Source organism: Moschus berezovskii, chromosome 23 (genome assembly GCF_049115385.1).
Source record: "Moschus berezovskii isolate FMDL1 chromosome 23, NW_MosBer_1.0, whole genome shotgun sequence".
Taxonomy (NCBI): Eukaryota; Metazoa; Chordata; class Mammalia; order Artiodactyla; family Moschidae; genus Moschus; species Moschus berezovskii.
Window position 1 is genome coordinate 19620912 of NC_142482.1, and position 27188 is coordinate 19648099.

General features: G+C 58.0%; 1 protein-coding gene across 6 annotated transcripts; it reads left to right on the top strand.

Annotated features, from left to right (window-relative positions):
* Positions 1 to 583: 583 nt before the first annotated feature.
* Positions 584 to 27188, top strand: SYNGAP1 (synaptic Ras GTPase activating protein 1). Of its 6 annotated transcripts, XR_016036039.1 has the most exons (19): positions 584 to 701; positions 2812 to 2917; positions 9159 to 9250; positions 9641 to 9762; positions 11433 to 11586; positions 11808 to 11906; positions 13268 to 13894; positions 14029 to 14173; positions 14361 to 14505; positions 15958 to 16194; positions 16318 to 16519; positions 16701 to 16879; positions 17346 to 17387; positions 17696 to 18767; positions 19110 to 19283; positions 20394 to 20605; positions 21660 to 21750; positions 22602 to 22681; positions 25335 to 25463. XR_016036039.1 is itself a non-coding variant. In XM_088831173.1 (18 exons), the coding sequence occupies exons 1-18, from the start codon at positions 597 to 599 to the stop codon at positions 25479 to 25481; spliced, it is 3951 nt and encodes a 1316-aa protein (XP_088687299.1). In that variant the 5' UTR covers positions 584 to 596; the 3' UTR covers positions 25482 to 27188. The 6 variants fall into 6 exon arrangements, 3 of the variants coding, with proteins under 3 accessions (XP_088687299.1, XP_088687298.1, XP_088687300.1); XR_016036040.1 differs by lacking the exon at positions 17346 to 17387; XR_016036041.1 differs by lacking the exon at positions 17346 to 17387 and having other exon boundaries at positions 20400 to 20605.

Consider the following 27188-nt stretch of genomic DNA (forward strand, 5'->3'; position numbering starts at 1 on the left):
GATTCTGACCCTGGGAACAAGTAAGCTCCTCACTCCCTCTCTTTTCTAGACATTTAGCTTTTAGTCTCATGACCCAAATGTTCCTACATCCCCATCCTTCTTCCCACAGCTCTGTAGGCTTCCTCTTAGTCTCTTGCAGATGGGTGGGGCCACCTTCCAAATCCTTGTCTTCTGCAGCTATCTGGTTGCCCTCCCTCTTCCCAGACACTTGCCACCAACCTCCCTGTATTTTTCTTCTGCCAGTTTTGCTGGACCCTCAGCCTTTTGATTTTTCAGAAGTGGATGGAGAGCTCCTTCCCCTTTCTCTGCCTCCAAACTTGTACTCTCTCTGTCAGGATATCATTCCCCTCTGAACCACTCCTCTGTATTTCTTCTGCCAAGTCTACTGAGTCCCTCAGCTCCCACCGCCCCAGCCAGAGAAGCTTATCTTCTGTTCCTCTAAAGTTTCTAGGGGCCTTACCCCCTTCTATGATCTCCTCAAGGTGGGTGGGGGCCCCTTGTCCCCCTTTATGGACTCTTCTTCTGTCCCCTGAATGCATAGAGCTTCCCTTATGGTTTCTGTATATCTCTGCCCCCTAGATGTACGGGGACCCCCTATGCACCGAACCCAATACGTTCACTCCCCGTATGATCGTCCTGGTTGGAACCCTCGGTTCTGCATCATCTCGGGGAACCAGCTTCTCATGCTGGATGAGGACGAGGTGAGCAGGGTGGGAAGGCTGGGAAGAGACCTCTGGGTAGCATGGGAAAATGTGAGAGAAGGATGGGAGAATCCTCATTTGCAAAGGGACGCGAGACACGGAGATGGCAAAAGGAAAGACACTAGCAAATGGTGGGAGGAGGGTGGCCTTGAGACTTGGGTTGAGATGTCAGAAGGGGCAGGGGTTCTCTCCCCTTGGCCAGGGGGGTCTTTGAGGGCCATGCACAGTGATGGGGAAGAGCTGTGGTTCTAAAGATTTGGGGGTGCCTTCTGTTTTCACCCTGCTCCTATTGTGGGATAGGTTAGGCTAGGAAAGGGAAACCAAAGAGCTTGGAGGAGGGTGAAGACACGGGGATCACTTTGGAGGGAACATCTCCCTCTCCTCTCCCCATACTGAGCAAGCCTCATCACTGACTACTCCCCATCCTTTTCCTGGCATGGGGCAGAGTGCATGGACTCAGAGTGGGGTCTCTAAGGGAACTGGGAAGGGGCTGCAGGGTACGAGGAGAGACGATAGAGAGCAGTAGGTCTGGGCCTGGATGGTGGTGAAGACAGGGAGCCTGAGATCAGGGTTTAGAGAGATGTTGAGAGGGCTTTCTCCAGGGACACAGGGAAGGAATATGAGGGAAGAGACGCCTGGGGGGTGAGGGGAACTGGGAATATGGGAAGTTGTCTAAAGGAGTCAGAGTGGGATAGAGGCAAGGACCAGCCAAAGTGGAAGATGTGAAATGAACAGAGCATCCTCGTGGGAGGTGGCAGCCATGCAGTATGATTAGAGACCCAGGGGAGTGTGGGTTCTGATTTTGGAGCCAGGTCAGCAGTAGAGCATCCATCGGAGGAAACAGGAGATGTGACTATGAAGAATGGATCCCCAGAGGTGTGATTCAGGTGGTGGGGGGTGATTTAGGTAAGCTTTAGAGAGTGATAGGATAACCTGCAAGACCAGAGAGGTGGTGCGAGATTTGTCCCAAAAGCTGTTGGGAAGGGTGTAGTGAGGCAGGGTTAGAACTGGAGTTGAGGTTAACCAGAGTTTCGAGGAATCTGGGGGGCAAGTGAGTGTGGAGAGATGCCTGGGTAGACAGCTTCCCAGGTACAGAGTCAAGCTGAAGCTTCTTCCGGGGAGGACATGGTGGCTCAAGGGAAAGGTGGTTTGGGGAGTCCAAGTGTTAGGCACTGGGGCCAGTTTGAATGGTCACTAGTTGTGGCCAAGCGTTTGGGGTCTGTAGGATGAATGGTGGAACTGGAGACTGTGAGAATGAAGAGGTTGGACAGTGGGTGGGAGAGTGAAGGAACGAAAAAGATGGGGACAGACAGGTCCAGAGGACTGGTGGCTAGCAACTGAGGTAGGAACGGTGTGGAGGGGGTCCTGGAATGGCAGTGTGCAGGGCCACAGGGAGCTGGAATTGGCTGGGTTGTGGAGCCCAGGCTGGGACGAGTGGGGTTGGTGGTTCTTGAAGGGGTGGAGATTGGCAGGGTGGAAAGGGGAAGGTTAGGAAAGAGGTGGCCAGGGAGAATTGGGGATGAGCCTTAGGGAGAGGTAATGGCTAAGGGAGGTGAGCTAGGCTGAAGGGGGGGCCATGGAAGGCAATGAAAGGTGGTGGGGAGGTGACCAGGCTCTCTAGGGAGTGGGGAGGTTGGGTCCCATTCTGGCCGCAAGCCTGGCCGTGGGAGGGAGACAAGCTGTGGATCCTGATTATAAATGCAGCTTCTGCTACCCCCGTGACAGCCACGGAGGGAGGGAAGGGGGTGAGGGCGGTGGGAGGTTGGGAGGAAAACAGGGAGAATGGAGGAACTGAAGGTCAAGGGGAAAGTGGATTTGGGGAGCAGCAAAGACCAGAGTGGTTGCGGGGATTCCCTGGAGGGTGTTTCAAAAGACATGGTGGAAGAAAAGAGGAGGGTGGGACGGGAGAGGATGAGGGAGCAGACTCGGAGAGAGAAGGCAACGAGAAATCCACTCACCCCGAGACACTTAAAAAGAGTATGGAGGGGCGGGGGCAGGTGGTCAGGCTGGTGGGAAGGGAGGCTCATCCTCCTCTGGTGGGGAAGAGGAAGAAGAGGGATGGCCTGGGCCCGCGAGGTCTGACGCCCCCCCCCCCCACCGCATCCCCTAGATACACCCCCTTCTGATCCGGGACCGGAGGAGCGAGTCCAGTCGCAACAAACTGCTGAGACGCACGGTCTCCGTGCCGGTGGAGGGGCGGCCCCACGGCGAGCATGGTACGGCGGCCGAGCAGGCTCTCGTGCCCCGGACAGGCGCGGGGAGGGGGCTGCGGGGCCCTGGGTGCAGGGGAGGGGGCGTCCGGGGCCGGGAGGGGGCGGAGACGAAGTCTCGCACCGAGTGGGAGCCCGGGCAGAGCCGGCCTACTCATCTGGGGTCTGAGCGGGACGCAGGCTGTGGGTGAGAGGCCTCAGCGGTCCTCGCTGTTTCGCTCTCTTTTTCCTCTCCAGCAGCGAAGTTTGACTGTTTCCCCGGTGCTTGTAAAAATAGTCTCCTTAGATCTTTCGCTTCCTGTCCGAGTGTGGCTGACCCTGCCCGTCCCCGGCCTGGGTCTGGGATCTTGGAGAGAATGACCTAGTTCCCGCCCTGCCCCCAGACCTCTGCCCCACCCCCCACGCTCCTGAGTCTTCTCCCAGACCTTCTGGCCTGTGGACCCTCCCTCTTGCCCCCTTTTCCTTTTCTCATCAGCTGTTTTTATTTTTCTGCAATTCTGTCACCCTCTTCCGCTTTCCTCCCCGATTTCTCTTATTTTCTCTATCGCTCTTGGGTCGTCTGCCTCTCCCCTCTGTTCTCGTGGAACTCCGTCATACCCCCATCTCATCTCCTTTCTGTCTGTCTGTGGAGCTATGTGCTCAGTCTGTCTCTCCAACTCTCCCTCTCTCCATCTGTCTCTTCCCCTCCCTCCCTCTTTCTGCCCCCCCTCCACCCCCCTCTTTAGTCATTTAAAAAAAGATTTTTGTCTTCCTGAGAAGTTCGCTTAAAAGGTTTCCATGGGAACAGTGAGGGGAGATGAAGGCAGAGAACAGAGATCTGCAGCCAAGGTGCAGAGAGACGCCCTCAGCCCCCAGAAACCCCCTTGTCACTGCCCCCTACCACTGTGTCCCCCTTCTAGGACCAAGGGCCCAGGTCCTTCATCCCCTCAACCCCTGGTGACCCTTTTATTCTACCAACACCCCCTCTCCCCTCAGGGATCCAGGCTTCCAGTTTCTCTTCTGTAGAGCCAGTGGCCTGTCTCCATCCCTTGGCTCCCTTCAGCCCTCTCTGATAGGCTCAGGCCTTACTGCACTTGGGGGCCAACTCTGGGACCCTGGGTGGATCGCTGGCCAGGGGTGTGTATCATTGTCATGGAAACTTCTGACCACGGGGGCGTGTGGGTAGCACATTTATGCGAGGCAAAGCCAGGTGGTGCTGCTGGTGGTGGTGGAATGTGTATAGAGAATGTGTGTGATGTCTGTCACATCTGTGTGTGTGTGTGAGAGAGAGAGAGTCAGTCATGTCCATGCCTGGGAAAGGTTTGTGTCCATGTGTGCATACCTGTGTGTCCAGGCCAGAATAGTCACATGCTTATGGAGCATGTTTGTTATATATCTGGTGGTGGGTGTCTCTGCCCACATATTCCCCTTCTATCTTCTTATTGTCACTCCTCAGGGTCTGGGGTCTCTCGTGTGGGTCTCTTGTGTGTTAGGGAGGAGGGCACTCATGTATGTTTGGAACTGGGGATGGTGTGTGGAGGTGTTTGTGTTGGAAGTTCAGTAGGGGCTGGGAGGGGGTCCAGGGGTATACATATTCCGGTGGAGAGTTTAGTGAAAGAGTTGATGGCTGGTGAACGTTTGGGGTTCTCAGGGGGACGTGGGATGTGTGAAGGGAGTGGGGACTGTGCAAGGAAACTATGTCTGGGGACCCTGGGGGCCCGGGTCCGAGAAGGTCTGTGCAGAGGCTGTGGACTCTCAAGCCCAGGAGAGGTCGCCGGACCTTCAAGGGGCATCGGCATTCAGGGCTCCTCCTCTCCTGGGTGGAGCCGCCGCCCCTCATTCCCTCCGTGGTTTCGATGGGGGGTCCAGCTCAGGAAGGGATGGTGGGAGGCCCGGTTGGTTTTGGGGGTCCCTTCGCCCCCCTCCCGCATCTCTCTCGCGCTGTCTCCGGGCGACGGGGCTCGTGACAGAGGCGGCCACGGCAGCAGCGGTCGCCTAGCAACGGCGGCGGGGCCCGGGCAACGGCGGCAGCGGCGGGAGCGGCGGCGGAGGGAGCCGTTCCCGCGGCCGTCACCGCGCGGCCGTCCCGGCCGTCCCGGGCCCCGCCGCCGCCGCCCCCACCGCGCCGGGCGGCGCGAGCCGGGCCGCGCCGCCCCCTCTCCCGCCGCACCCGCCCCTCCCCCGCCGGGGACACCCCCGACCCCCCCGGTGGGCGGTGCGAGGTAAGGGCGGGGCCGGGCGGACGAGGAGCGCGTGGGGGGGCGCCGCGCTCGCGGGGGGCGCCGCGCTTTGGGGGCGCGCGTGTGCGTGGGCGGGGCGGGGGTGGGGAGGCCGCGGCGGCGGCGGCGGCTCCGCATGTTCTCGCTGCATCTGCCGAGTGGGGGGAGTTATGGTAACTGGCGGGGGGCAGCGGAGGGGGGGTCGGAGACTGGCCTGGGGGGCCGGTCTCCGGAGCGCGCGGGGGCGGCCGGTGTAGGGTGGTCTTGGAGCCCCGCGGTGGAGGCGGCAGCCCCAGTGTCCGCGTGTGTGTCGGTGTCTAGGCTTGTGTCTCCTGTGTGTGAGTGCCATGTGCACACGGGGGCCCGTTCCTCGCGTACACATGTGCAGCCAGCCTTTTGCAGCCTTTCCTGCCCTCGGCTGCCTCGGCTTGCTTCCTACCTAGGGCTCTGCTGGGCTGCCCGCGGCTTGGGGGGCAGCCCTTGGCCGTACTGGCCCGTCACCTCTGACCCTGAGAATGTGTCCCTGGCTGGGGCTCACCTTCTGTCAGTCTCCTGTATGTGGGGATGTGTGACTGCATGAGAAGGATTGCTGTGTCCCTGGTGGCAGGTGTGTGTCTTTGCATGTGTGTTCCATCATTGGCCTGGGTATCTGTGTCAGTCCCAGCATGGGTGTCCAGGGCGTGTCTGGATGTGGGTGGTATGCAAGTGGTGGGAGAGAGTGTGTGTGAGTGTGTTCTTTGGAATCCTACCATGTGTGAAACACCTTTGGGCTAGCAGGTGTGAGCCCCTGCTCCATTAGGGAGTGGGAACAGGAAAGCTAGCTGAAAAGGGACAGAGTGGGATAAAGAGGAAAAGCGGGGAGGTGGGGGAGAGGAGGACTGAGAGAGGCTTGGCGAGGAGAGGGAATGGCTGAAGAGGGGTTGGGCAGTTGGGACTTAGTGGAGTCAGGGTGAGAAGAGAGGAGAGAGGAGGTAGGGAACTTGCTGGAGCTGGTGGAGAAGGGGCCTGGAAGTGGGGAGGCAGTGCAGGGGCAAGAGAGACTCAGGCCTTCCGTGAAGTGATCGCTGAGAGGAGAGTGGCGGCCGGGCTTTTGGCTTGTGTAGGCTGTGTAGGATCAGGCTTGGCTGGCTCAGGAGAAGCCATCCTAGAGGCCGGCTCCCAGTGAGGCCTGGCGCAGCAGGACCTGCTGGTAGAGGTGCCCGTTCCCAGCCCAGAGTTTTGCCCCCTCCCCATTTCTCTGCTCTCTCTCCAGCTATGTTTCTCCACCTACTTTGGCAGCCTGCCTCTGGGGCTCCCCTTGAGAGCTGCCAGCGGGGTGTGACTGGGAAGAAAGGCCAAAGGGAACGTTAGCGGTTTGGGGGATTGGAGGGTAGGGGGAGATTCTGTGGGTGATGGCAAGATTAGAGAGGCTGGAGAGGTGGGAGTGCAAGCCCTTGCTGTGTGTGTGAGTGAGTGCAATTGTGTGTGTATACAGGGTGTGTACATGTGTGGGTGTGTGCACAATGCCTGTGTTACGGGTCTGTGTAGGTGGCTGTTATGCGTGTGCACGCGTGTATACATCGTGCAGGGATGGGACGTGGAGGCCCAGGATCTCGGTGTGTGCTTTTCAGGTTTGCTCTCTGCGTGGACATGGGCCTGGGGCGTGTGTTCTGTGCGTGTCACTGCATGCAGCACTAAGAACAGGATAGCCTGTGTCTCTGTCGCCCTGCCCCCTTTCCTCTGTGTTTCTGCTCCTTTTTTTCATTGGGGTCTTTGTAAGCACATGCGTATGTGGTCTCTGTGTACCTCTGACTTAAATATGAGTTTGTACCTCTTGCTGCTAAGTCACTTCAGTCATGTCCGACTATGTGTGACCCCATAGACGGAAGCCCACTAGGCTCCCCCTTCCCCGGGATTCTCCAGGCAAGAACACTGGAGTGGGTTGCCATTGCCTTCTCCTTGTACCTCTTAGTACTTGGTTATACGTGTAAGATTATATTACTTCCAAGAATCAAGCAAACCAATTAGCAAATCCATTCTCCTTCTGTTAATTGTTTAGTTCTAAAGCAGAATTTTAGTCGATTTGAAGTTAGACTTTCTGCCTTTATTACAGGATCTTTTATATGAACATAATGGCTGAACTGCATTCTTTGGCATGAGAATGAGGCAAGCAGACCTGAGAAAAGCAAAGACTTCGGAAGGAAATGCCCTGAACCCTTAGATGCACTGTTGAGTGTGTAACAGAAGGGTAGTTAATGCATTTGTCCCTTGGTTTTTCTTTATTCTGGTAGCAACCAGGGACTCCTGTGTCGGAGTCAGGAAAGGGCTGGGGAAGAAGGGGTTGTCCTGAGATAGAGTGGTTGTGGTTGTACTTTTCCTGTGAATGAAGGATGCTTGTGCTTTGGGGGTATGGGGGTACCTTGATGCGGTCAGAATCATGTGACCATGATTGATAATGCTTGAGAATTACTCAAGCATGTGTCTTAGAGGTTAAAGTGGCCTCCCCTGTGTGGGGGCCCTGTGTGGGTCTCTGGGTTAAATGTCCTTTTCTGTAATGTGCTGCCTACATGACTGCCCAAGGAACTTGGGCCCCAGGTCCACACCAGCATGGTGTGTCAGGGTGTCAGGGTCAAGTATGCACTCCCATGCTTCAGTGCTCACATATGTCTAAACATGTGTTGTGTGGGGTATGTGGGCCCCAGGGCCTCAGGATGTGGACCTGTGGCACCACCAACTCACCATTCTCTGCATGTCTCATAAGCACCTAGATTCCTTTTTACTTTTCGTATTGTGGTTATCGTGTATCTATGTCTCTCTCCCTACACAGCTCAGTGTATGTTTCTGTGTTGCTGAGGGCCTGACAAGGGTTTCCATGTCATGGGATCCACATTTTTGTGTGTAGATCTCCTGGGTTTTAGAGGCATGGGGAAGCTGGGCAATTTGCAGGCGATTTGCAGTTCAGGAAGCTGACAGTGAAGCTGTGGCTGTTCTGTCTCCCTTGTTCTGGACGCTAGAGGGTTAACAGGCAGCTCTTCCGGTCCCCCCCCCACCAGCCTGTAGCTTCTTGTTGCTGTGGAGATGGTAGCCCCGCCCCTGATGCAGCACCTGCCCCCCCATTGGCTGCAGTGGTGACTGTGGGGCTGAGGGGGGAGCCCAGGCCTGGGCAGCCATTCTGGAGCTGGAGCCCGAGCTTGGCATCCCCCCACTTTCATTCTCCTCTAGCTCCTCAGCCCCTCTCAATTCCCTGGCAGCAGAACCTCAGCTTCCCTCCTCCTAGCTGCCACCCCTCCAGACTCAGAGCCATCCGAGCTTCCTCTGCGTTCACCTCTCCTCCTCCTCCTCCTCGCCCTGCCCTCACTTGGGAGTCTCCCGAGTGCCCACTACCCATTATCCCCACTCCCCTGCGTTTTTCCCCTTCCCCTTCCCCCTTCCCTTCTGACTCCCTGCTTCTGCATTGCACGTGGAGCCAGCCCCTTCTCCCCTCCCCGCTGCCCTTTGCTGTCCCCAGGCTGCTTCCGCTTCCACTCCGCACAGGTCCCTTCCAGGACCTCCCCCTCCAGGCCAAGGAGGGGGTCATGGGAGGCAGTCTTGGTCCTCCAGAAAGACAGGGCTTTCAGGAGTGGGGTTGGGGGGGAAGATGTGCCCAGCTGAAAGAGGAGGAAAGCCTGCCTCCGGCCCATGACCTTTAACCCGACTTCTCCCCCAGCTGACCCCTTCCTGGGGGTGTGGGCACCAAGAACCTAGGTTCTGTGGCTCTTTGGTGTCCTTTATTCCTGGAGTTTTACTGATGCTCTCAGCCATGCCCCTTTGCTGACTGCCAGCCCCAACCCCAGTCATGGGCCTGAGGCCCCCCACCCCATCCCCCTCTGGGGGCTCTGGCTCAGGTTCCTTGCCCCCTCCTTCCCGCCGCCAGCCTCTCAGCCGCCGCTGCTCTTCCTGCTGCTTCCCGGGGGGTAGGTGAGGCTGGAGCTGAGGGGCAGAGGGAGGGGGCAGATGTGCTGGGGCCAGGGTGGACCCGGAGGAACCATGACCCCCTCCCACGTCCCTGCCGGCCCTCTCCTCCCCTCCAGAATACCACTTGGGTCGCTCGAGGAGGAAGAGTGTCCCAGGGGGGAAGCAGTACAGCATGGAGGCCGCCCCCGCTGCACCCTTCCGGCCCTCGGTGAGTGAAGGCCCTGCCAGATGTGGCTCAGCTGGTCCTCTCCCCACCAGTCCCAGCTGGAGCCCCCGGGTTGTGAGAAAGGGGCAGGAGAGAGAGTCTGTGCATGTGTCCCCACCTCTTTGGTTCCCCCTTCCTGCTCTGCCCCCCTGCTTCTCAGACCAGCCCTCCCACCTTCTCTGGGCTGGTGTGTGTGTGTTTGTGTGTGCACTCGCACCCGTGGGAGCAAAGGAAGACAGACTGGTGGCAGGGCTCCTGTCCCCTTTTTCTCACCCTGGAGACTTCCCTTTCCCCCATCCCGCCTTCATCCAGGGGCTCTTTACCAGTCGAGCAGTAAGCAGGTGGAACCAACCCTACCCCGACCCACCCCTATCCCCATTTCCCCCCACCTAGCAAGGCTTCTTGAGCCGGAGGCTAAAAAGCTCCATCAAACGCACGAAGTCACAACCCAAACTTGACCGGACCAGTAGCTTCCGCCAGATCCTGCCTCGCTTCCGAAGTGCTGACCATGACAGGTATGGGGTCTGAAGTGGGCTGGACCAGGGTGGGATGATTTGGATGCAGAGTAGGGGGCTCTGGAGTGCCCACTGCCCATTCTGTGGGTGCTGTCAGAGTGCAGAGCTTGATGGCTTCAGACTGACTGAGAGGTGTTATAGGGAAGGGGCCAGAATGGAGGAGCAGCAGGAGGTGGGGAGTGGGGGGGAGGATGGGGAGCAGGGCTGGAAAGGGGATGAAGGTGAAGCCAAGGAGGGACTCTCCTGGCCGGGGAAGGACGGGCTCCAGGCTGGGGTGGATGGAGCTGCCCAGAAGGACAGAGATGGAGTGGCAACCCGGGAGAGGATGGGGAAGGGGCTGTGGGCTGGGAGGGGCCGGTGGGGTCTGGGTGGAGGGCCCAGGCAAGGGGGGCGGGGCTGGGCAGGTGCGCTTGGAGCGAGTGGAGGAGGGCAGGCGGCACAGGTGTGCAGGTCCACAGCTGGGGAGGGGAGGCTGGAGGGCTCATCACGGACTGAGCCTGAGGAGGAAGGCCGCAGATGGTCCAGAGGGCACTGTCTCCAGGGCTGGGCTGGAAGGAAACCTTGTTTGCTCCTGGGGTCTGCTTCTTTGGGTCCCTCTTTGGGTTCCCCCCTCACCCGGTTCCTCCCAGGGGAGAAACCTGTCCTTCCTTCCCCCAGTCTGGCCGCCCCTGAGGCAGGGCAGGTAGGGAGTTGGGCTAGGTGAGTCACACCTTCCCCTCCCCCTGTATGTCCCTGGAGCTGGATTTGGGGCCGGCAGGGGGTGAGGGCCTGGTATTCCTGGCCGCGGGGGCGGGGGGCCGGGGGAGCGTCGCGCTGACGGCAATGGAGCCCAAGATGACGGGGCTGCTATAAATAGCTCCACGGAGGCTCCCACACCCGCGCTCCCCCTCCCTTCCCTGCTGCTCTCTACTCCTCATCCCCTCGATGGCTCCTGGGGCTTGCTGTCCTGTAGCCCCGGCCTCCACTCCCCTCCTGAATCCACCCCTGCCTGCCCTCTGTGCCCTCCGCGGCACTCCAGGGCTCTCCACACCTCCTGCTGCCCTGACTCTGCTCTTACCTTCCCCTCTCCCTCTTCTCCTTCCCCTCTCTGCCTCCCTAGTCCTCACTGCCAGACCCGTGCTCCTGTTCTCAGATTTCTGCCCACAGCCTTCTTGCATTTCTTACTGTTTTCCCTCATTCATTTCCTCAATTAGCTAAAATGTGTTCTCTTACCTCGTTCATTCTGGGATTTATTAAGTGCTTTTTTAGGTAGTACCTATGTGGCAGGCCCAGACCAACATCTTTGTACTTCTAATTCTTGACTCCCAAGAATCAAGACTCCCACAGCTGTGGGGTTTTTTTAGAGGGGTGATCACCTAGAAGTCCCATCTAGAACTGTCCAAAGCCCACCTATTTCCTTTTTTTCCCTGCCATGGGTCATTTCTGGCTTGAAATATTTCTAGGTGTCCCCAGTATTCAAACCTCTTAGGTGGTGGACCGAGGGGAGGGGCTTTGTCTCACACCCCTTATGTCCTTCCCTGGTACAGGTTGGGTTTCTGTCTGTGGGAAGTGGGTGTAGGAGCGCTTTCCCCAGGTCTCTGTCCATCCTAGAGCCCGCTTGGCGATGCAGCCCTCTGGATTTGTAAGCAGGCTGGGCCCTGATCCCCCCTCCTGGACCCCTACCCTGCCAGGGCCCGGCTGATGCAGAGCTTTAAGGAGTCGCACTCTCACGAGTCCCTGCTGAGTCCCAGTAGCGCGGCTGAGGCCTTGGAGCTCAACTTGGATGAAGACTCCATCATCAAGCCAGTGCACAGCTCCATCCTGGGCCAGGAGTTCTGTTTTGAGGTACTGGGTGTGTGGGGCTGGGGCGGGCCCAAGGGTGGGGGTCCAGGAGAGGGAGGCAGAGAGGCCTGGAGAAGGTGGCAGAGGTGGGATGTCAGGGAAACAGAAACTTCTGGGGCTGGAAGGAAGGAGGAATGGGCCGGGAGGAAGAGATGGTGGGGTGATTCCAGCCCTAGGGAGTCCTCTCCTTTCTAGAGCCTCTCTGACCCTGCACCCCTCTTCAGGTAACAACGTCATCAGGAACAAAATGCTTTGCCTGTCGTTCTGCCGCCGAAAGGGACAAATGGATCGAGAACCTGCAGCGGGCAGTGAAGCCCAACAAGGTACTGCACGTCTGGGGCTCCAGATGGCACGGACGGGACGATGTCCAGGGGGCCGGGGGCCTGGGTGGGATGGGGCGGGGGGCAGGTGGAGGAGTAGGAGAAGACCCCCCGTTTCTGTTTTCTTCTGCCTTATGATATTTCCTTTCCATAGAAATCATAGACTGAGAGCTGACAGAGCTCTGCAATTTTCTCCAGTGCATATTCCCTGCAAGCAGGGATGTTCCCCTAATACCCTGACAGGTGGGCACCCAGCCCCCGCTTGCAGTGTTTCTGTAGGACACATAGATTGGTCACGTAGCTGAATCTCGAGACCATGGTTTCTTTTCTGTACAACTGGTAGGAATGGGGTTGAAGCAGAATATCTCTAAGGTCCCTCTGGCTCAGGAATTCTGTGAGTCTGTGTTCTTCCCAGGAGAAATGCTCCCAGTTCCGTCTGCTGTTCTCTGTGTCCCAGCTTCCAGTGAGCTCCTCTGTGGAGACTCTTGTTTGTCAATGTCCTCCTTAAAAACTAGACCCAAGATGCTGCAATCTTCCCCCCTGCAGAGTCCAGATACCAGGCTCTTTTCACACTGAAACCTCACTGGTCATTGTCAGCCTCCAGGCCCTTTTTGCATTAACTGTAGATTCTCACCTTTTGCATTTATACCTTTTTTTTTTTTTTCAATTAACTTCTGATTGTCTTTAAAAGACTCCTCAGTTCTCCTGTTCAAATTCCATCTTAATAGTTTGGGCTTATTATTATAACTTTCAAAATATTTTCCCAATACAAATTCTATCAACTGATGTATGAGCTCAGTCTATATCAGTTTCCTCTGGCTGCTGTAACAAACTACCACTGACTAGGCTACTTAAAATAACAGAAGTTTATTTTCTGGTGGTCAGGAGACTGGAAGTCAAAAATCAAGGTGTCGGCAGGGCCTTGCTCCTCTGGAAGCTCTAGGAAGAATCCTCCCCTTCCCCTTCATACTGTCTGGGAGTTGCCAGCAGTCTCCAGCATCCCTTAACTTACAGCTCCATCTGCAAAATTTTTACTTCCATCTTCACGGGGTCATCTCCTTTCCGTGTGTGTGGTCTCAAAATTTCCCTCTCCACATAGACCCCAGTCATGGGATTTAGGGTCCACCCTAAATCCAGTATTGACCACATGTCAATGTGATTTTATCTGCAAGGATCATATTTCCAAAATAGGTCACGTTCCCAGGTTCCGAGTAGACCGAATTTGAGGGGGACAAGGTTCAGTTCCACACACACCTTCTCAACCCTGTGATTGTTGGTCTCAGAGACTGGGTTTTTGACTGTCTCTCCTCTTTTGGTGTCTCTGGCTCTCTGGCCCTTCCCCTTCACCCACCCTACCCTGCCAGGACAACAGCCGCCGGGTGGACAACGTATTAAAGCTGTGGATCATAGAGGCCCGGGAGCTGCCCCCCAAGAAGCGGTACTACTGTGAGCTCTGCCTGGATGATATGCTGTATGCACGCACCACCTCTAAGCCCCGCTCCGCCTCGGGGGACACCGTTTTCTGGGGTGAGCACTTCGAGTTCAACAACCTGCCAGCCGTCCGGGCCCTGCGGCTGCACCTATACCGTGACTCAGACAAAAAGCGCAAGAAGGACAAGGCAGGCTATGTTGGCCTGGTGACTGTGCCCGTGGCCACCCTGGCTGGGCGCCACTTCACAGAGCAGTGGTACCCTGTGACCCTGCCGACGGGCAGTGGGGGCTCTGGGGGTGTGGGGGGCTCGGGTGGGGGAGGGGGCTCTGGGGGCGGCTCAGGGGGCAAGGGCAAAGGAGGTTGCCCAGCGGTGCGGCTGAAAGCACGCTACCAGACGATGAGCATCCTGCCCATGGAGCTGTATAAAGAGTTTGCCGAGTACGTCACCAACCATTATCGGATGCTTTGTGCGGTGTTGGAGCCCGCCCTGAACGTCAAGGGCAAGGAGGAGGTCGCCAGTGCTCTGGTTCACATCCTGCAGAGTACGGGCAAGGCCAAGGTGAGTGCTGGGCCCTCAGGACAAGGCGACCTGGGCATGGATGCTTGCTTGTGGGGACAGTAAGGGGAGGGCATGTGTGTCTTCATGAGCTTGGATTGAATAGAGGCTGACCCCTGGCTCTTCCTGGACTCCAGGACTTCCTTTCAGACATGGCCATGTCCGAGGTGGACCGGTTCATGGAACGAGAACACCTCATATTCCGCGAGAACACGCTCGCCACTAAAGCCATAGAAGAGTACATGAGACTGATTGGTCAGAAATACCTCAAGGATGCTATCGGTACGGCCCCACTGCAGGCCTTCTCCCTAAACACAGCTCCTCCAGACCCCAAGTCCACTTTGCCTCAGCTTGATGCTTCCAGACCCAGAGTCCCCAGCCTCCAGCTTGATTCTGAGATTCCCCAAAGCCCAGTTGTCTCTGCCCTTTGAAAGTGTGACTGACCCCCAGTGTGCCTCCAACCCCGCAGGGGAATTCATCCGCGCTCTGTATGAATCTGAGGAGAACTGTGAGGTGGACCCCATCAAGTGCACAGCATCCAGTTTGGCTGAGCACCAGGCCAACCTGCGGATGTGCTGTGAGTTGGCCCTGTGCAAGGTGGTCAACTCCCATTGGTGAGACTGGGAACGCTGGGTTGGGGGGCCAGGGTTGGGGAGTCGTGTGTTCATCTGTTCATCCATCTGTCCATCTTCAAAGAGACCCGAGAACCAGTTGTGGGCAAAGTGTTGTGCTCAGTGCTATAGAGCAGACAGAGAGCTGTGAGACTTGGCCTCTGCCCTCAGAGGACCTGCAGCAGAGGGTCGGGATATTAGATACGCAGAAAGCCAAGGAACAGTGTAGTATGTGTTAAGTTCCAAGGAAGGGACCCTCCATCCCGCCTCCACACATAAGGTCAGAGAGGGCAGAACTTGGAGATGAGCAGAGACGGCTTCATGGGAGAGGTGCTTCTGGGCTGGGCTTCGAAGATTGGGCCTGGTTCTGACCTATAGAACACGGTGGATTGAGAAGCTGCCTCAGGAGAAGGCTGTGGAGCAGACCCATGCATGAGGGCGAGAGGTTCTGGGGCAGCAGGCAGAAGTGGTTAGTGGAGCATGTGGCTCCCTTCAGTGGGGAATGGAGGGCCGCGTGGTTGGACAGGGTGAGGAGAGTTAGCGTGTGAAGCCTTCACTGCCTGGTAAGGGAGCCTGAGTTCTTGGTAGGTCAGGGGACGCCTGTGACGGTATGGGCGCCATGCAGTATCGTGGCCGTGAAGGTTAGGCCTTCAGTCGAGGTGGGTGCGGAGGCGACTGGATAGGGAGATGAAGTCCAGGCTAGTTGGGGGCTGTTACTGTGTCAGGCATGGAAATCAGATCCTGAGTCAGGATCTGGCAGGAAAAGTTAGAAAGGGGCCGCTGTAAGGACCCTCTGCGGAGAGGACCAACGGGTGTTCTCAGCTAATTGGAAAGGAAGGGCCGTGTCTGTGGGGGTCCTGAGGCTGAGGCTGGTGGCCGGGCGACCAGTGGCCTCACTGACAGAACCAGGGAGTGGAGGGGGAACTCAGTGGAGGTTGGAGGTGTGGGGGCGACGCTCAGCTCTGCTTTCCATGGTTCGAAGTTTAAGGTGTCAATGGGACATTGCAGAGGAGGACCTGGGAGGTGGGGGGTGAACTCTGAGCCGTTCCTGGGACTGGGACCATGCCTGGGGTGCCTCATCCCCATTCCCCTGGAGTCCAGAAGAGTTGGGGGTCCGAGCCCCCTGTGCCTCAAGTGACCCCCTCTCTCCATCTCTGTCTCTCCCGGTGTCGTCTTCTCTCCTCCTGCTCTCCTTGTCTCTCTGGCGCACGCGCTGTCTCTCTCCCATGTGTGCCTGGCCTCCACCTCCTTCCCTCCGGCCCTCTCTCCCTCCTCAGCCCCGTCCTCCTCCTGCGCGCCCTCCCTCGCGCCCTGTCACTCTCACCTCTGTCTCTGCACCCTCACCTCCTACCACCCACCTCAGCATGTTCCCTTGAAGCTGAGGGTCTCTGGGGCTCAGTCCCGGTCTCTCTCTCTCTCTCTCTTTCTCTCTGTCTCCCTGCCCCTCCCCGCCAGCGTGTTCCCGAGGGAGCTGAAGGAGGTGTTTGCGTCCTGGCGACTGCGCTGTGCAGAGCGGGGCCGGGAGGACATCGCAGACCGGCTGATCAGCGCCTCGCTCTTCCTGCGCTTCCTCTGCCCGGCCATCATGTCGCCCAGTCTCTTCGGGCTCATGCAGGAGTACCCAGATGAGCAAACCTCGAGAACCCTCACGCTCATCGCCAAGGTCATCCAGAACCTGGCCAACTTTTCCAAGTGAGGGAAGCCTCAGGCCACGGGTCGGGTGGGGCTGGCAGGAAGGGTCTCCTGAGTCCCTAGAGTCAGGCATGGGTTGGGGCCTTCTGGGTGTGACCTGTACCTTCTGGATGCTTTGGCCAGGTTTACCTCAAAGGAGGACTTTCTGGGCTTCATGAATGAATTTCTGGAGCTGGAGTGGGGGTCCATGCAGCAGTTCCTGTACGAGATCTCCAACCTGGACACGCTGACTAACAGCAGTAGCTTTGAGGGTTACATCGACCTGGGCCGAGAGCTCTCCACGCTGCACGCCCTGCTGTGGGAGGTGCTGCCCCAGCTCAGCAAGGTCAGCACGGGCCCCTTGGTTGGTCCTTAGGTCTCCAGAGGCTCCTGTGGCCCATAGACCATCCCCTGAGCAGATTCTGCTGCCCTTCTGGTCCCGGACATGTCATGGCCACTTTGCAGGCTCAGACACCTTCCCCTCTTCTGAACTCTGAGGCCCCTGGGTAACAGCCTCCCCCTTCCAGGAAGCCCTCCTGAAGCTGGGCCCACTGCCCCGGCTCCTCAACGACATCAGCACAGCTCTGAGGAACCCCAACATCCAAAGACAGCCGAGCCGGCAGAGCGAGCGGCCCCGGCCTCAGCCCGTGGTGCTGCGGGGCCCTTCGGCCGAGATGCAGGGCTACATGATGCGGGACCTCAACAGGTGAGCCCTGGGAGCCCGCACTTCTGTCCCGGATACACTCCTGGGTCCATGTGCCTCTCTCGAGGACTTGAAAAAAGGAAAGAGAGATGTTTTCATAGAGAAAACTGTAAGGAGACAGGTCCAGTCAGTGGTTAGGCTGAGAGCCTTTTAAAGTCAGAGGAAGCAAGCAACTCAGAGCACCCCCTGCCGAAAATATCCCTTTAGCTCCACCACGTGCTGTGAGCCTGGGGGTCCCTCGGCCTGCCCCGGGCAGGGGCTCAGCCAGTACCCTAGGACCAGCCACCGGTGTCAGGATGTTCAGATGGCTCTGTCCTAGTCCCCGCCGGGACCCTGCAGACCCTGCCCACCCTGCCCCTCCTCTCCATGATACCATTCCCATCCGCCACCCCGCCCGCCTCCACATGTCCGACCTCCGCCCCCTCTCTCCTTCTCTGCCTGTGCTCGCCCCTCTTGCATCTTTCTCCAGCTCCATCGACCTTCAGTCCTTCATGGCTCGAGGCCTCAACAGGTGAGGGGCTCTGCGCTCCCCCGCCCTCTGCTCTCTGCCGTCTGCCGCCCGCTCCCAGCCTTCTCCATGCACCCTCATCTCCCCCACGTCTGCCCAGACCTGCCCTCATCCCTCTTCCTGCTGCCGCATCTGCCCCCGTTTCCCGGAGGCCCATCCCCCCGTTTCTCTCGCACCCCTGCCACCCGCCCGCCGCCCTCTCTGCCTGCCCTGTGGCCCCTCTTCACCCCGGGCCTTCGCTGGCCACGGAGGCTCACTTGCAGGTGGCCCGCGCTGACCTCCCACTCGCGTGCTCCCTTCACTTCCCGCAGCTCTATGGACATGGCTCGCCTCCCCTCCCCAACCAAGGAGAAGCCCCCACCACCACCACCTGGTGGGGGGAAAGACCTGTTCTATGTCAGCCGCCCACCCCTGGCCCGGTCCTCCCCTGCCTACTGCACGAGCAGCTCGGACATCACGGAGCCGGAGCAGAAGATGCTGAGCGTCAACAAGAGCGTCTCCATGCTGGACCTGCAGGGCGACGGGCCCGGCGGCCGCCTCAACAGCAGCAGTGTGTCCAACCTGGCGGCTGTCGGGGACCTGCTGCACTCGAGCCAGGCCTCCCTGACTGCGGCTTTGGGGCTGCGGCCTGCGCCTGCTGGCCGCCTCTCCCAGGGGAGTGGCTCGTCCATCACGGCGGCTGGCATGCGCCTCAGCCAGATGGGCGTCACCACAGACGGTGTCCCTGCCCAGCAACTGCGCATCCCCCTCTCCTTCCAGAATCCTCTATTCCACATGGCCGCTGATGGGCCAGGCCCCCCAGGGGGCCATGCAGGGGGCGGTGGTCACGGCCCACCCTCCTCCCATCACCACCACCACCACCACCACCACCACCGAGGTGGAGAGCCCCCAGGGGACACCTTTGCCCCGTTTCACGGCTACAGCAAGAGTGAGGACCTCTCCTCAGGGGTCCCTAAGCCCCCTGCCGCTTCCATCCTTCACAGCCACAGCTACAGTGATGAGTTTGGACCCTCTGGCACTGACTTCACCCGTCGGCAGCTCTCACTCCAGGACAACCTGCAGCACATGCTGTCCCCTCCCCAGATCACCATTGGTCCCCAGAGGCCTGTCCCCTCAGGGCCTGCAGGCGGTAGTGGTGGTGCGGGCAGTGGCGGGGGCGGCGGGGGCCAGCCGCCCCCGTTGCAGAGGGGCAAGTCTCAGCAGTTGACAGTCAGCGCTGCCCAGAAACCTCGGCCGTCCAGCGGGAACCTGCTGCAGTCTCCAGAGCCAAGTTACGGCCCTGCCCGCCCACGGCAGCAGAGCCTCAGCAAGGAGGGCAGCATCGGGGGCAGCGGGGGCAGCGGCGGCGGAGGCGGGGGGCTCAAGCCCTCCATCACCAAGCAGGTAGGATGGGTGTGAGGGCCAGAGGGGAGGCGAACGGGAGGGGAGAAGGAGACGGGTCAAGGGGAGCAGAACTGTCTGTGGTCTGAAGTCAGTTTTCTCACTTCCTTTCATTCATTCAACAAAGTGCACAGAGGGCTGCTTTGCTCCACGTGCTGTTCTGGGCACTGTGCGCTTGTCAGTTAACAGACAGGCCTCCCTGCCCTCTTGGGGCTCCCAGGGGAGATGTGATAAGAACAGCATTCATGAGGGGATCGGTGGGGGGACTCACGTCTCCTTGGGCCACGCTCCCTGCCTCTGAAAGCACCCACCTCCTTCCACCTTCCTTCCCCTCTCCTGCCCCAGCATTCCCAGACGCCATCCACGCTGAACCCCACGATGCCAGCCTCCGAGCGGACAGTGGCCTGGGTCTCCAACATGCCTCACCTGTCGGCTGACATTGAGAGCGCCCATATCGAGCGGGAAGAGTACAAGCTCAAGGAGTACTCCAAGTCTATGGATGAGAGCCGACTGGACAGGGTACGGGGGGCCGTCCCCGCCCCGAGCCCTGTCATTACCTTTACCCAAAGGGCAGGCTTCTAGCCCCTTCCCAGGGCAACACCTGGGGCCAAGTAGTTACGAGAAGAAAGGACAAAGACCGACCCCTTCTGAGCAGCCCTCAGCCTCTGAGGGGAGGCCAGACAATCAGTCCATTGAAAAGCCCTTCCAGCTCTGTTTTGTGGGTTCCACACATGCTAGATTGTCAGGGGAAGCATGCTCTGTATTAGACTGCCTCCATGTTCCTCCCCAGGGAGAGCATAAGCCCTGGCTCCTGTGACTTCTCAGGAGGGAAGTTACTGCACCGGCAGTGGGAGCTGATCCACTGGGCGAGGGCAGGGCAGTTATACTCTGAGCCATGCACGGCTTCCCCAGTCACTGTCCCACAGGCACCGGTGACAGAGGGATAGCTGTCAGAGGTCTCATGCGGAAAAGTGGTGCATGTGGGGAAGACTGTCCAGACTCAGCCGCTGGTGGCTCCAACCAAAAGTCAGTCAAAGCTCTGGCCTTTACTCACTTAGCAGAAAGCTGCTTGGGAGCCATTGCTACAAAGACCCTGAAGAAGAGAGTGACTGCAGGGTTAAATTATACATACAGGATACATGATTCCAACTGGGGGAGCAGAGAGGTTTTGGGGGAGAAGTAGTCTCTGAGCAAAGAAAAATGTTGGGATTGACATAGATAGACTTGAGCTAAGAGAATATCTTTAGGCCTTATTATAAATTATTTCCAGCACCATTTAACAAACTAAAGACAAAATGCCTTCCACCGTGTCCATGAGTCTGTTTGGCTCCTGTGTGGGTTTTCCCGTGTCCAAGTGCACACGTGAGGGCATGTGTATACCTCTAGGGTGGGGGAGTCCATGGTCTTGTTATGTCTTGAGGTAGCCTCAGCCCCATGGGAGGACTTTCTTAAAAGTGTGTGTGTAAGAAAGAAAGAGAGAGAGGGAGATCAAGAGGCCAGGGAAGGGCTGGAGGAGACTGGTGAGGATCCCTCACCGCACAGTGCTTTGCTTAGCAGGCAGGGTAGAGGCTGGGTGCACGGTCAGGCCCTGCCCCCCTCACAGTGCGGGGTCGTGTGCCCGGCGGGCAGGTGAAGGAGTATGAGGAGGAGATCCACTCACTGAAGGAGCGGCTGCACATGTCCAACCGGAAGCTGGAGGAGTATGAACGGAGATTGCTGTCCCAGGAAGAGCAGACCAGCAAAATCCTGATGCAGTATCAGGCTCGGCTGGAGCAGAGTGAGAAGAGGCTACGGCAGCAGCAGGTGGAGAAGGACTCCCAGATCAAAAGCATCATCGGCAGGTGAGGAGCGGCCCGGGGAGGGCTGGTGAGGGAGAGTCTGAGGCCAAAGAGGGCCAGCGAGCCCCGCTCCAGTCCCCCCCCCAGCTCAGGACACCCGGAGGAAAGCCCACCGCCCTCCTAGGGATGCCACCTCCTCCACCGTTACTAGATGGAGAGAAACCTCATGCTCAGTGCATTAAATCTCTCTTTACTAAACCTAGGAGAGAGGTTCTCTCTCCTAGTAACGTCTGAAGCCTTTAGAAACATACCTCTTACTGTCCAACCATCTCTGTGTTTCTGGTTATTCTCAAGCCAGTCTATGATGCTCACCCCAAATTTAAGCAGAGGTCCCTTAGCCACAGTAGCCCCTTATCTTCCCATCCTGGAAAGGTGTTCCGTCAGGAAGGGAATGACGCTCATTCTCCCTTGTGCTCTGCCAAGTCCTGAGCTCCACAGGAAGTGTCTCAGCAAGGGGGTCAGTTAGCTTGAGAGCTGGTTAGGACCCCACACCCCACTCCAACCAGGGCCAGCTCCATTGCCATCCATTCTCAGTGTATTTTTGAGGAAGATTAATTAGAAAAGTTTGACTTGAGACTTTTTTGAAAACCACTCTGTGATATCCTTTATGAGAAATCACCTTGAGAACCTTCTTTGAAGGTAGAGAGAAGCTGGGAGTGATGACTGTAGAGATCTCTCTTGGGCCAGGGGTGTCCAGGGGCTGCCCTGGAGACAGTCTCAGTTTCGTGAGGTGGTGTAGGGGAAGGAGAAGCCAGATCTTCAGCTGCAGTGTCTGTGGAAGGGCCTGCTCATGGATAGAGTGCTGAGTGCTGTGTGCCTGGTGGGTGGGGCCCCCGGGGCACAGAGAGCGGTCCTTAGCAGGGAGATGCAAGCATTCCTGAAAGCGAGTGAATGATGGGCAATCTCTGGGAGTTGGAGGAATGGAGGGACTCTGAGTGCAGGGGAGAAAAGTGCCAAAGCTTCTCGAGAGAGTGGCAGGGTTCCCAGGGTCAGGATCTCCCTGGGCAGGCTCCCTGTCTGTGCCCGCCACTAACCCCACTGAAGCCCGTCCCTTCAGGCTGATGCTGGTGGAGGAGGAGCTGCGCCGGGACCACCCCACCATGGCTGAGCCGCTGCCTGAACCCAAGAAGAGGCTGCTCGACGCTCAGGTGGAAATTACAATGTCATTTATCTTCTCCGTGTCCCATCCCCATCCATCCCACTGTCCTTCGTGCGGTCACTGCGCCAGCCACCCCGGCCCCATCACCGCCGTCTCTCCCGTTGTCCTCCGTCCGTCTGGCGGCCGCTCCAGGCCGTCCCCGCGACCCCATCTTCATCCCGTCGTCTGTGCCTTCGTCACTCCTGGCAGTGTCAGCAACACCCCCCCCCCAACCCGTACCTCCCCACCCTGCCTCCCCTGCTCAGCAGTATTTCAGGACCTCCAGCCAGAACCTCAGTCTCTCTGCCCCCAGACCCGAGTCCTGGCCCCCGCCCCTTCTGGGCTGGCCCCCGTGTGAGTCAGGGGGCGCGGTCTCCCTGAGCGCCTCTCAGGCCGGGCTGGAGGCGGTGCTTCACCAGCGCAGAGCCCTGGGTGCTAGCTCCAGCAGGTGCCCTGGGGCTGTGGGGGTGCTCATCACCACTACTTCCTGGGCCCTTCAGTTCTCCTTGTCTTTGACAGCTTTCTAGGCCTCTTCCCAGGTCCTGGGATCCTGAAGCCCACCCCCCAGCCCCACACTCTGAGCCCTCCCCTTCTGCCTGTGTTTAAAGCCCAGCCCGCCTTCTTCAGCCCTGCTCCCCCTTTGGTCCTCACACCTGCCCGACTGCCCCAGCTCCCGCCATCCGCCCTCTCTCCCCCCAGTTAGCTTTTAGGACTTCCCTCCCACCCCCTAACCCCTGTTTCCTACCCCCAGTTAGGCTCACTTGCCCACCCATGCTTCTCTCTCCTCTGCTCTGACCTCCAGGCTCCCCCCTAGAACCACCAAGGCTCCTGACCCCATGACCCCACTCTCTCCCCCTGCAGCTCCTCATCAGGTAATTCTCCTGGTTCCGCTTTGACCACGGGCGGAGGACACAGGGGGAGGTGACTCCGGACCACTGCAGGTTGGTCGTGAAGCCCACTCCCTCTGACTCTCCAGAGCCCCTCCCCGGTTCACGGCTGCCCCCCACACCTGAGGACCTCCCCAGATGCGACCCTCCGGACACCTGCGCTGACCCATCTTCCCAGGCACTGCCCCAGAGCACTTCCCTGCCGCCTCCCAGAACCTTTCAGGGACCCCTGCCCCCTACCAAGCACTTTACCTTAGACACCTGCACATCCCTAGATCACAGCACCTCCCCACACAACCTCCCCGCACCTCCTCCTGACCCTGCCTCCTCCTCTGACCTCTCCAGTGTATGTCTGTCACCCCCCATTTCACCAAAGCGTCCTTGGGGGTTGGGACATTGCGGGTAGGGTTTGTTAAGGAGGGGTGGTGACGCTGGGTTGGGGGGCACTGGCTAAGGGGCTGTGCTGGCTGCAGCAGGTAGGCTGGGGTCTCCTCTTCCTTCTCCCTCCCCCTATTTCTGTGGAGAGCCCTTCTTTCTTCCACCCCTCACCTGTGAGGTAGACAGCATCTGGGGCTCCTATTCAGCCCTGCTGGGTGGGAGTTAAGAGTGTATAGTTAAGGCAGGGAGACTTTGGGGGGCTTGGAAAGGGTGCTATTCAGATGTCAAGACAGTAAGGGTGAGTGGAGCAAGGAGAACGATCGAGAAAGGAGATCCTGATGGATGTTAGGAATGTGGACCGGCCTGCATGGTGTGGGAGTTGGCAGTGGCAGGAGATATCTTCCTAGATAAGATCATGGGCTGGTAGCCGTGTTGATTTCAGGCAGAGATGCTTGGCTGGGGGCTGCTAATGCCATTCACTCCCCCTCTCCTGCTACCCAGTGGCCTTGCCGGACACAGAATCCTACCTGAAAAGCCAGTAAATGGGAACCTGTCAACCAGTGACATCACTTCTGAGAGGCTTTATTTTCTGCAGGATGGATCTGCAGTGGGCAGTGGCTCCTCACACTGTAATTTTAACTCTCTGCCTGCCCAGCCTCTCTGTCAAAGTAGTTAGTGAGCTGAAAACAGATGCTGCCAGGCACCAGGGGACCTTACCATTTAAAGGACTCCTGTGGTGTTCTTTTGTAAAATGAATAATGGCACCCTAATTTATCTCCTTTCTAAATTTGGGTCCCTGGGGGTGTAGGGGGCATGCAGACAAGCAGAGGGAAGGGAGTCTGAGGTTTCCTTCCCCTGCTCTCCTGCCACACTCAGGATGCCCTACTCACACGTGATTTCCTCTCTTGCTGACTCTTGGAAAGTGTGGGAGATACTCAGTAGCTAAGAGGGCACCTTTGCTTAAATCTTGGGTTTGGGTGACCTTCTGAGAGGTGAGGAGAACTAATCCAGGAGCCTCTGCCTGGAATGTTGTTACGTCTTTAGCGATTCGGTCAGACACAGCTCGGTTGCTAGGCTTCAATGCCCTATATCCCAGGAAATAATTTGGACACTTTTTCTAAACCCCCTTCAGGTATTGGTCCCTCTGCAACTCAACCATTAACGTAAAAATTAATTTTATGTCTGTATTTTTAAAAGCCAAATGAGCAACCTGAAGCATAGAATACATGGTGTTCTTCTCTGCTCCCAGCAGAGGAACAGAAGCCAGAGCTGAGGGGAGGAGACAGGAGTTGGTCCAGGAAGGGTAGGAAGGGGTAGAATAGGACCAGGGGTGGGAGTCCCCCTCACCCTCTAACTGGGAGCCCAGGGTGAGGGAACTAAAGGAACGTGGGGGTGGAGAGGAACGAAGTCCTTCTGCTTCCTGGGGACACAGAGCTTGGGGCATGCTGCGTCTCTGCAGGAGCTCCTGGTCCTTCCTTTCTGACATCAGCATGAGAGAGAGGCAGCCCTCCCACAGTATTTTTTCCTTCCCACATCACTTCCCTGAATCCCGTTCCTTCCCCCCAGTACAGTTAAACCTCTCTAATTTAGAATGTTGTATTTGAGGAGATGGCCACTCTGAATAAGTGAAAAAACTGAATGACAGTATCTGTTTAATGAAATGCATGTCTTCAGAATATATACAGTAAGTAGAACTCCATGAACAAGGCTTTTCCACTCGAGGCCCTCAGGGAGCATGCATTAATGAGTAGATAGGATTGAAAAGCCTGTTTTCTGGTATAGGTTAAATATTCCCTCCCACAGACATGTTTCTACTATTAATTTGCTTAGCACACTCTTTCTTCACAGATAAAGGAAAACTTAAGCCCAGTTTTTGTTCAAATTATGAAAAAATTCCAATCCATGGGGGTTTGGATTAATGAGGTTTTGCTGTACTGCCTTTCCTTGTTCCCTCTGCACTAAGTTCCCACCTCAGGTTGGCGGTGGCCTGGGAGGGGGCCCTGGGCAGCACAAGGTGCCAGGGTTTGCTTGGGGGTGAGATAGGAAACTGACCTCTTTTGAATTGGGTTCCTGGTGTGACTCCTGGGGTTGAAGACCCCAGTTAGGAGTCGGGGTGAGAGTCTCTTCTCCCTGATTCCAGAAGATGTGCCTTCTCCTACAGGTGAGAACAAATGAGGAGGATGTGGGTGGGAGGGGTGTCCTGGGGGAAGGGGGTGGGACAGTTGGTGGAGTGGGCCGGCTCTGGGGGAGGCCACTGCTTGGGGGCTGGCAGCCAGGCCCCCGCGAAGCGTCTCAATAAGTCCGCGCTCTCCTCTTTGGTATCTTGCAGGAGAGGCAGCTTCCCCCCTTGGGTCCAACAAACCCGCGTGTGACGCTGGCCCCACCTTGGAACGGCCTGGCCCCCCCAGCCCCACCTCCCCCACCCCGGCTGCAGATCACTGAGAACGGCGAGTTCCGAAACACCGCAGACCACTAGCCCACCCAGCATCTCAGACCTCCTCCTCCCTGTGCACCCCACCCTGGAACGGCACCGACCACCAGGACTGGACGCCGCCGAGGGACAGCGGGACGCCTCCCTGAACGCCTCCTTGCGGGGCGCCAGTCCCCCACCCTCCACTGCACCATTTCTGGGAGGGAGAGCGGGGACCCTCAGCTGCCCCCTTTTCCTTCCTGTTGGGGTGCTGTCCCCTGTGACCCCAAGGACCCTTGCCCCAGGACACAGACCCCTTCACTCCGGGGTGCTATCCCCATCCTCTGCCTCATCGTTCCCCTGAGCACTGGGGGACAGACCCTCACCCCCACCCTGGGGGTGCGGCACCTCCAAACTTTCAACTTCAGGGTGATTTTTTAGCAGTAACCAGAGCTGACAATCTAACTCTCCTCCATCGCCCCATTTTGGCCTCCCCTGTCCCCCTTGTTATGGGGAGGGGACCCCAGGTGAGGGGGTCCTGTTACCCCTTGATTTCTCAGGAGCGTCTGGGGGGGCTCAGCACGCACAAACTCCTCCTACCACTCTCAAATACTCTCCCTCCCCACCCAGAACCCAGATGGGGTGGAGGGGCCACCGGGGCAGGGAGGGGGCGGCAAAGGGGGAATGGGACTTGTCTCCCTTTCTTCCCATACCTGATCTGCTCTTGGCTGGTCCCAGAGCGGGGTGAGGGGGCTCAGGCCCCCCCCTCCCCCAGTGTGTTGGGTGGGGCGGAACTGAGGTTCAGGGGAGGGGTTAGGGTTTAGGAGGGGGGTGTATGCTGGGGAGGACAGACTAGCTGATCTGCCCTACCCTGACACACGGCCCCCGTGCCCCCCCCCCTTGGTCTCTACTCCCAGGGGGAGGGGGAACTTACTCTAGGAAAAGCCATGTCTCTCTCCCCCAGGGCAGGGGGGCCTGTGATGGAGGAGCGGTGTTGGGGGCCCCCTTCCATGACTCTGTCCCCTGGGGGTTGGACAGGGCTGGGCTTCCCTCTCATCCCCCCCCAATCTCCCTCCACGTCTCCCTCCCGCCAGCTCCACAGTTTTTCGGTGTTTCTCTGTACATAGCTCTCTGGCGGGATAGGGGAGGTAGGATGGACGGGGTTTGGGGTGGGTCGGTCATAGGAGGAGAGAAGGCCCTCCTTGGCACCCCCTCTTCCCTGACTGCTGGCCTCTACCCAGCCTTGCCCCCTCATCCCTTCTTGCGTTTGGTATTGAGACTTCTCGGACTCCACCCTTCTTTCTTTTGTATGGACAGTTCCCCTTCAGTCCCATCTCCCTACACACAGACACCCAGCCGGGGCCAAATTTATACTTATATAAAAGTTGTAAATATGTGAAATTTTATCCCTGTGCCCTTCCTTGCTTTCCCAACCTCAGCCCCTACCACTGGACCCCCTTTCCTCTTCTCTTCTTTGGCTGTTGTAATTATCTGGGATTTGTACTGTACATATCCGGGGTGTGTGTGTGTGGGCTGGGGGCAACCCCTCTGTACAGCGCTTCCTGGCCCCCTCCCCCCCACCATTCCCTCTCCCCCCATAAGGGTAGGGAGATGTTCTTCCTACCTGTTTTATTTTGTTTTCTCGTTCTCCCTCCCCTCCCCACCCCACCCCCAGCCTACTCTCCCCCACCACTGCCCCTTTTCTTCCACTCCCAGCCCCATTTCCTTTTTTTCTGGAGTGTGTGGTGAAACAGAAAAATCATGTTTAATAAA

Coding starts and splice junctions, on each gene's coding strand:
- SYNGAP1 (XM_088831173.1), top strand. CDS start 597: ATGCACCGAACCCAATACGTTCACTCCCCGTATGATCGTCCTGGTTGG. Junction 11,587..11,807: donor GCCAGGAGTTCTGTTTTGAG/GTACTGGGTGTG, acceptor ACCCCTCTTCAG/GTAACAACGTCATCAGGAAC. Junction 14,506..15,957: donor AAGGTGGTCAACTCCCATTG/GTGAGACTGGGA, acceptor CCTCCCCGCCAG/CGTGTTCCCGAGGGAGCTGA.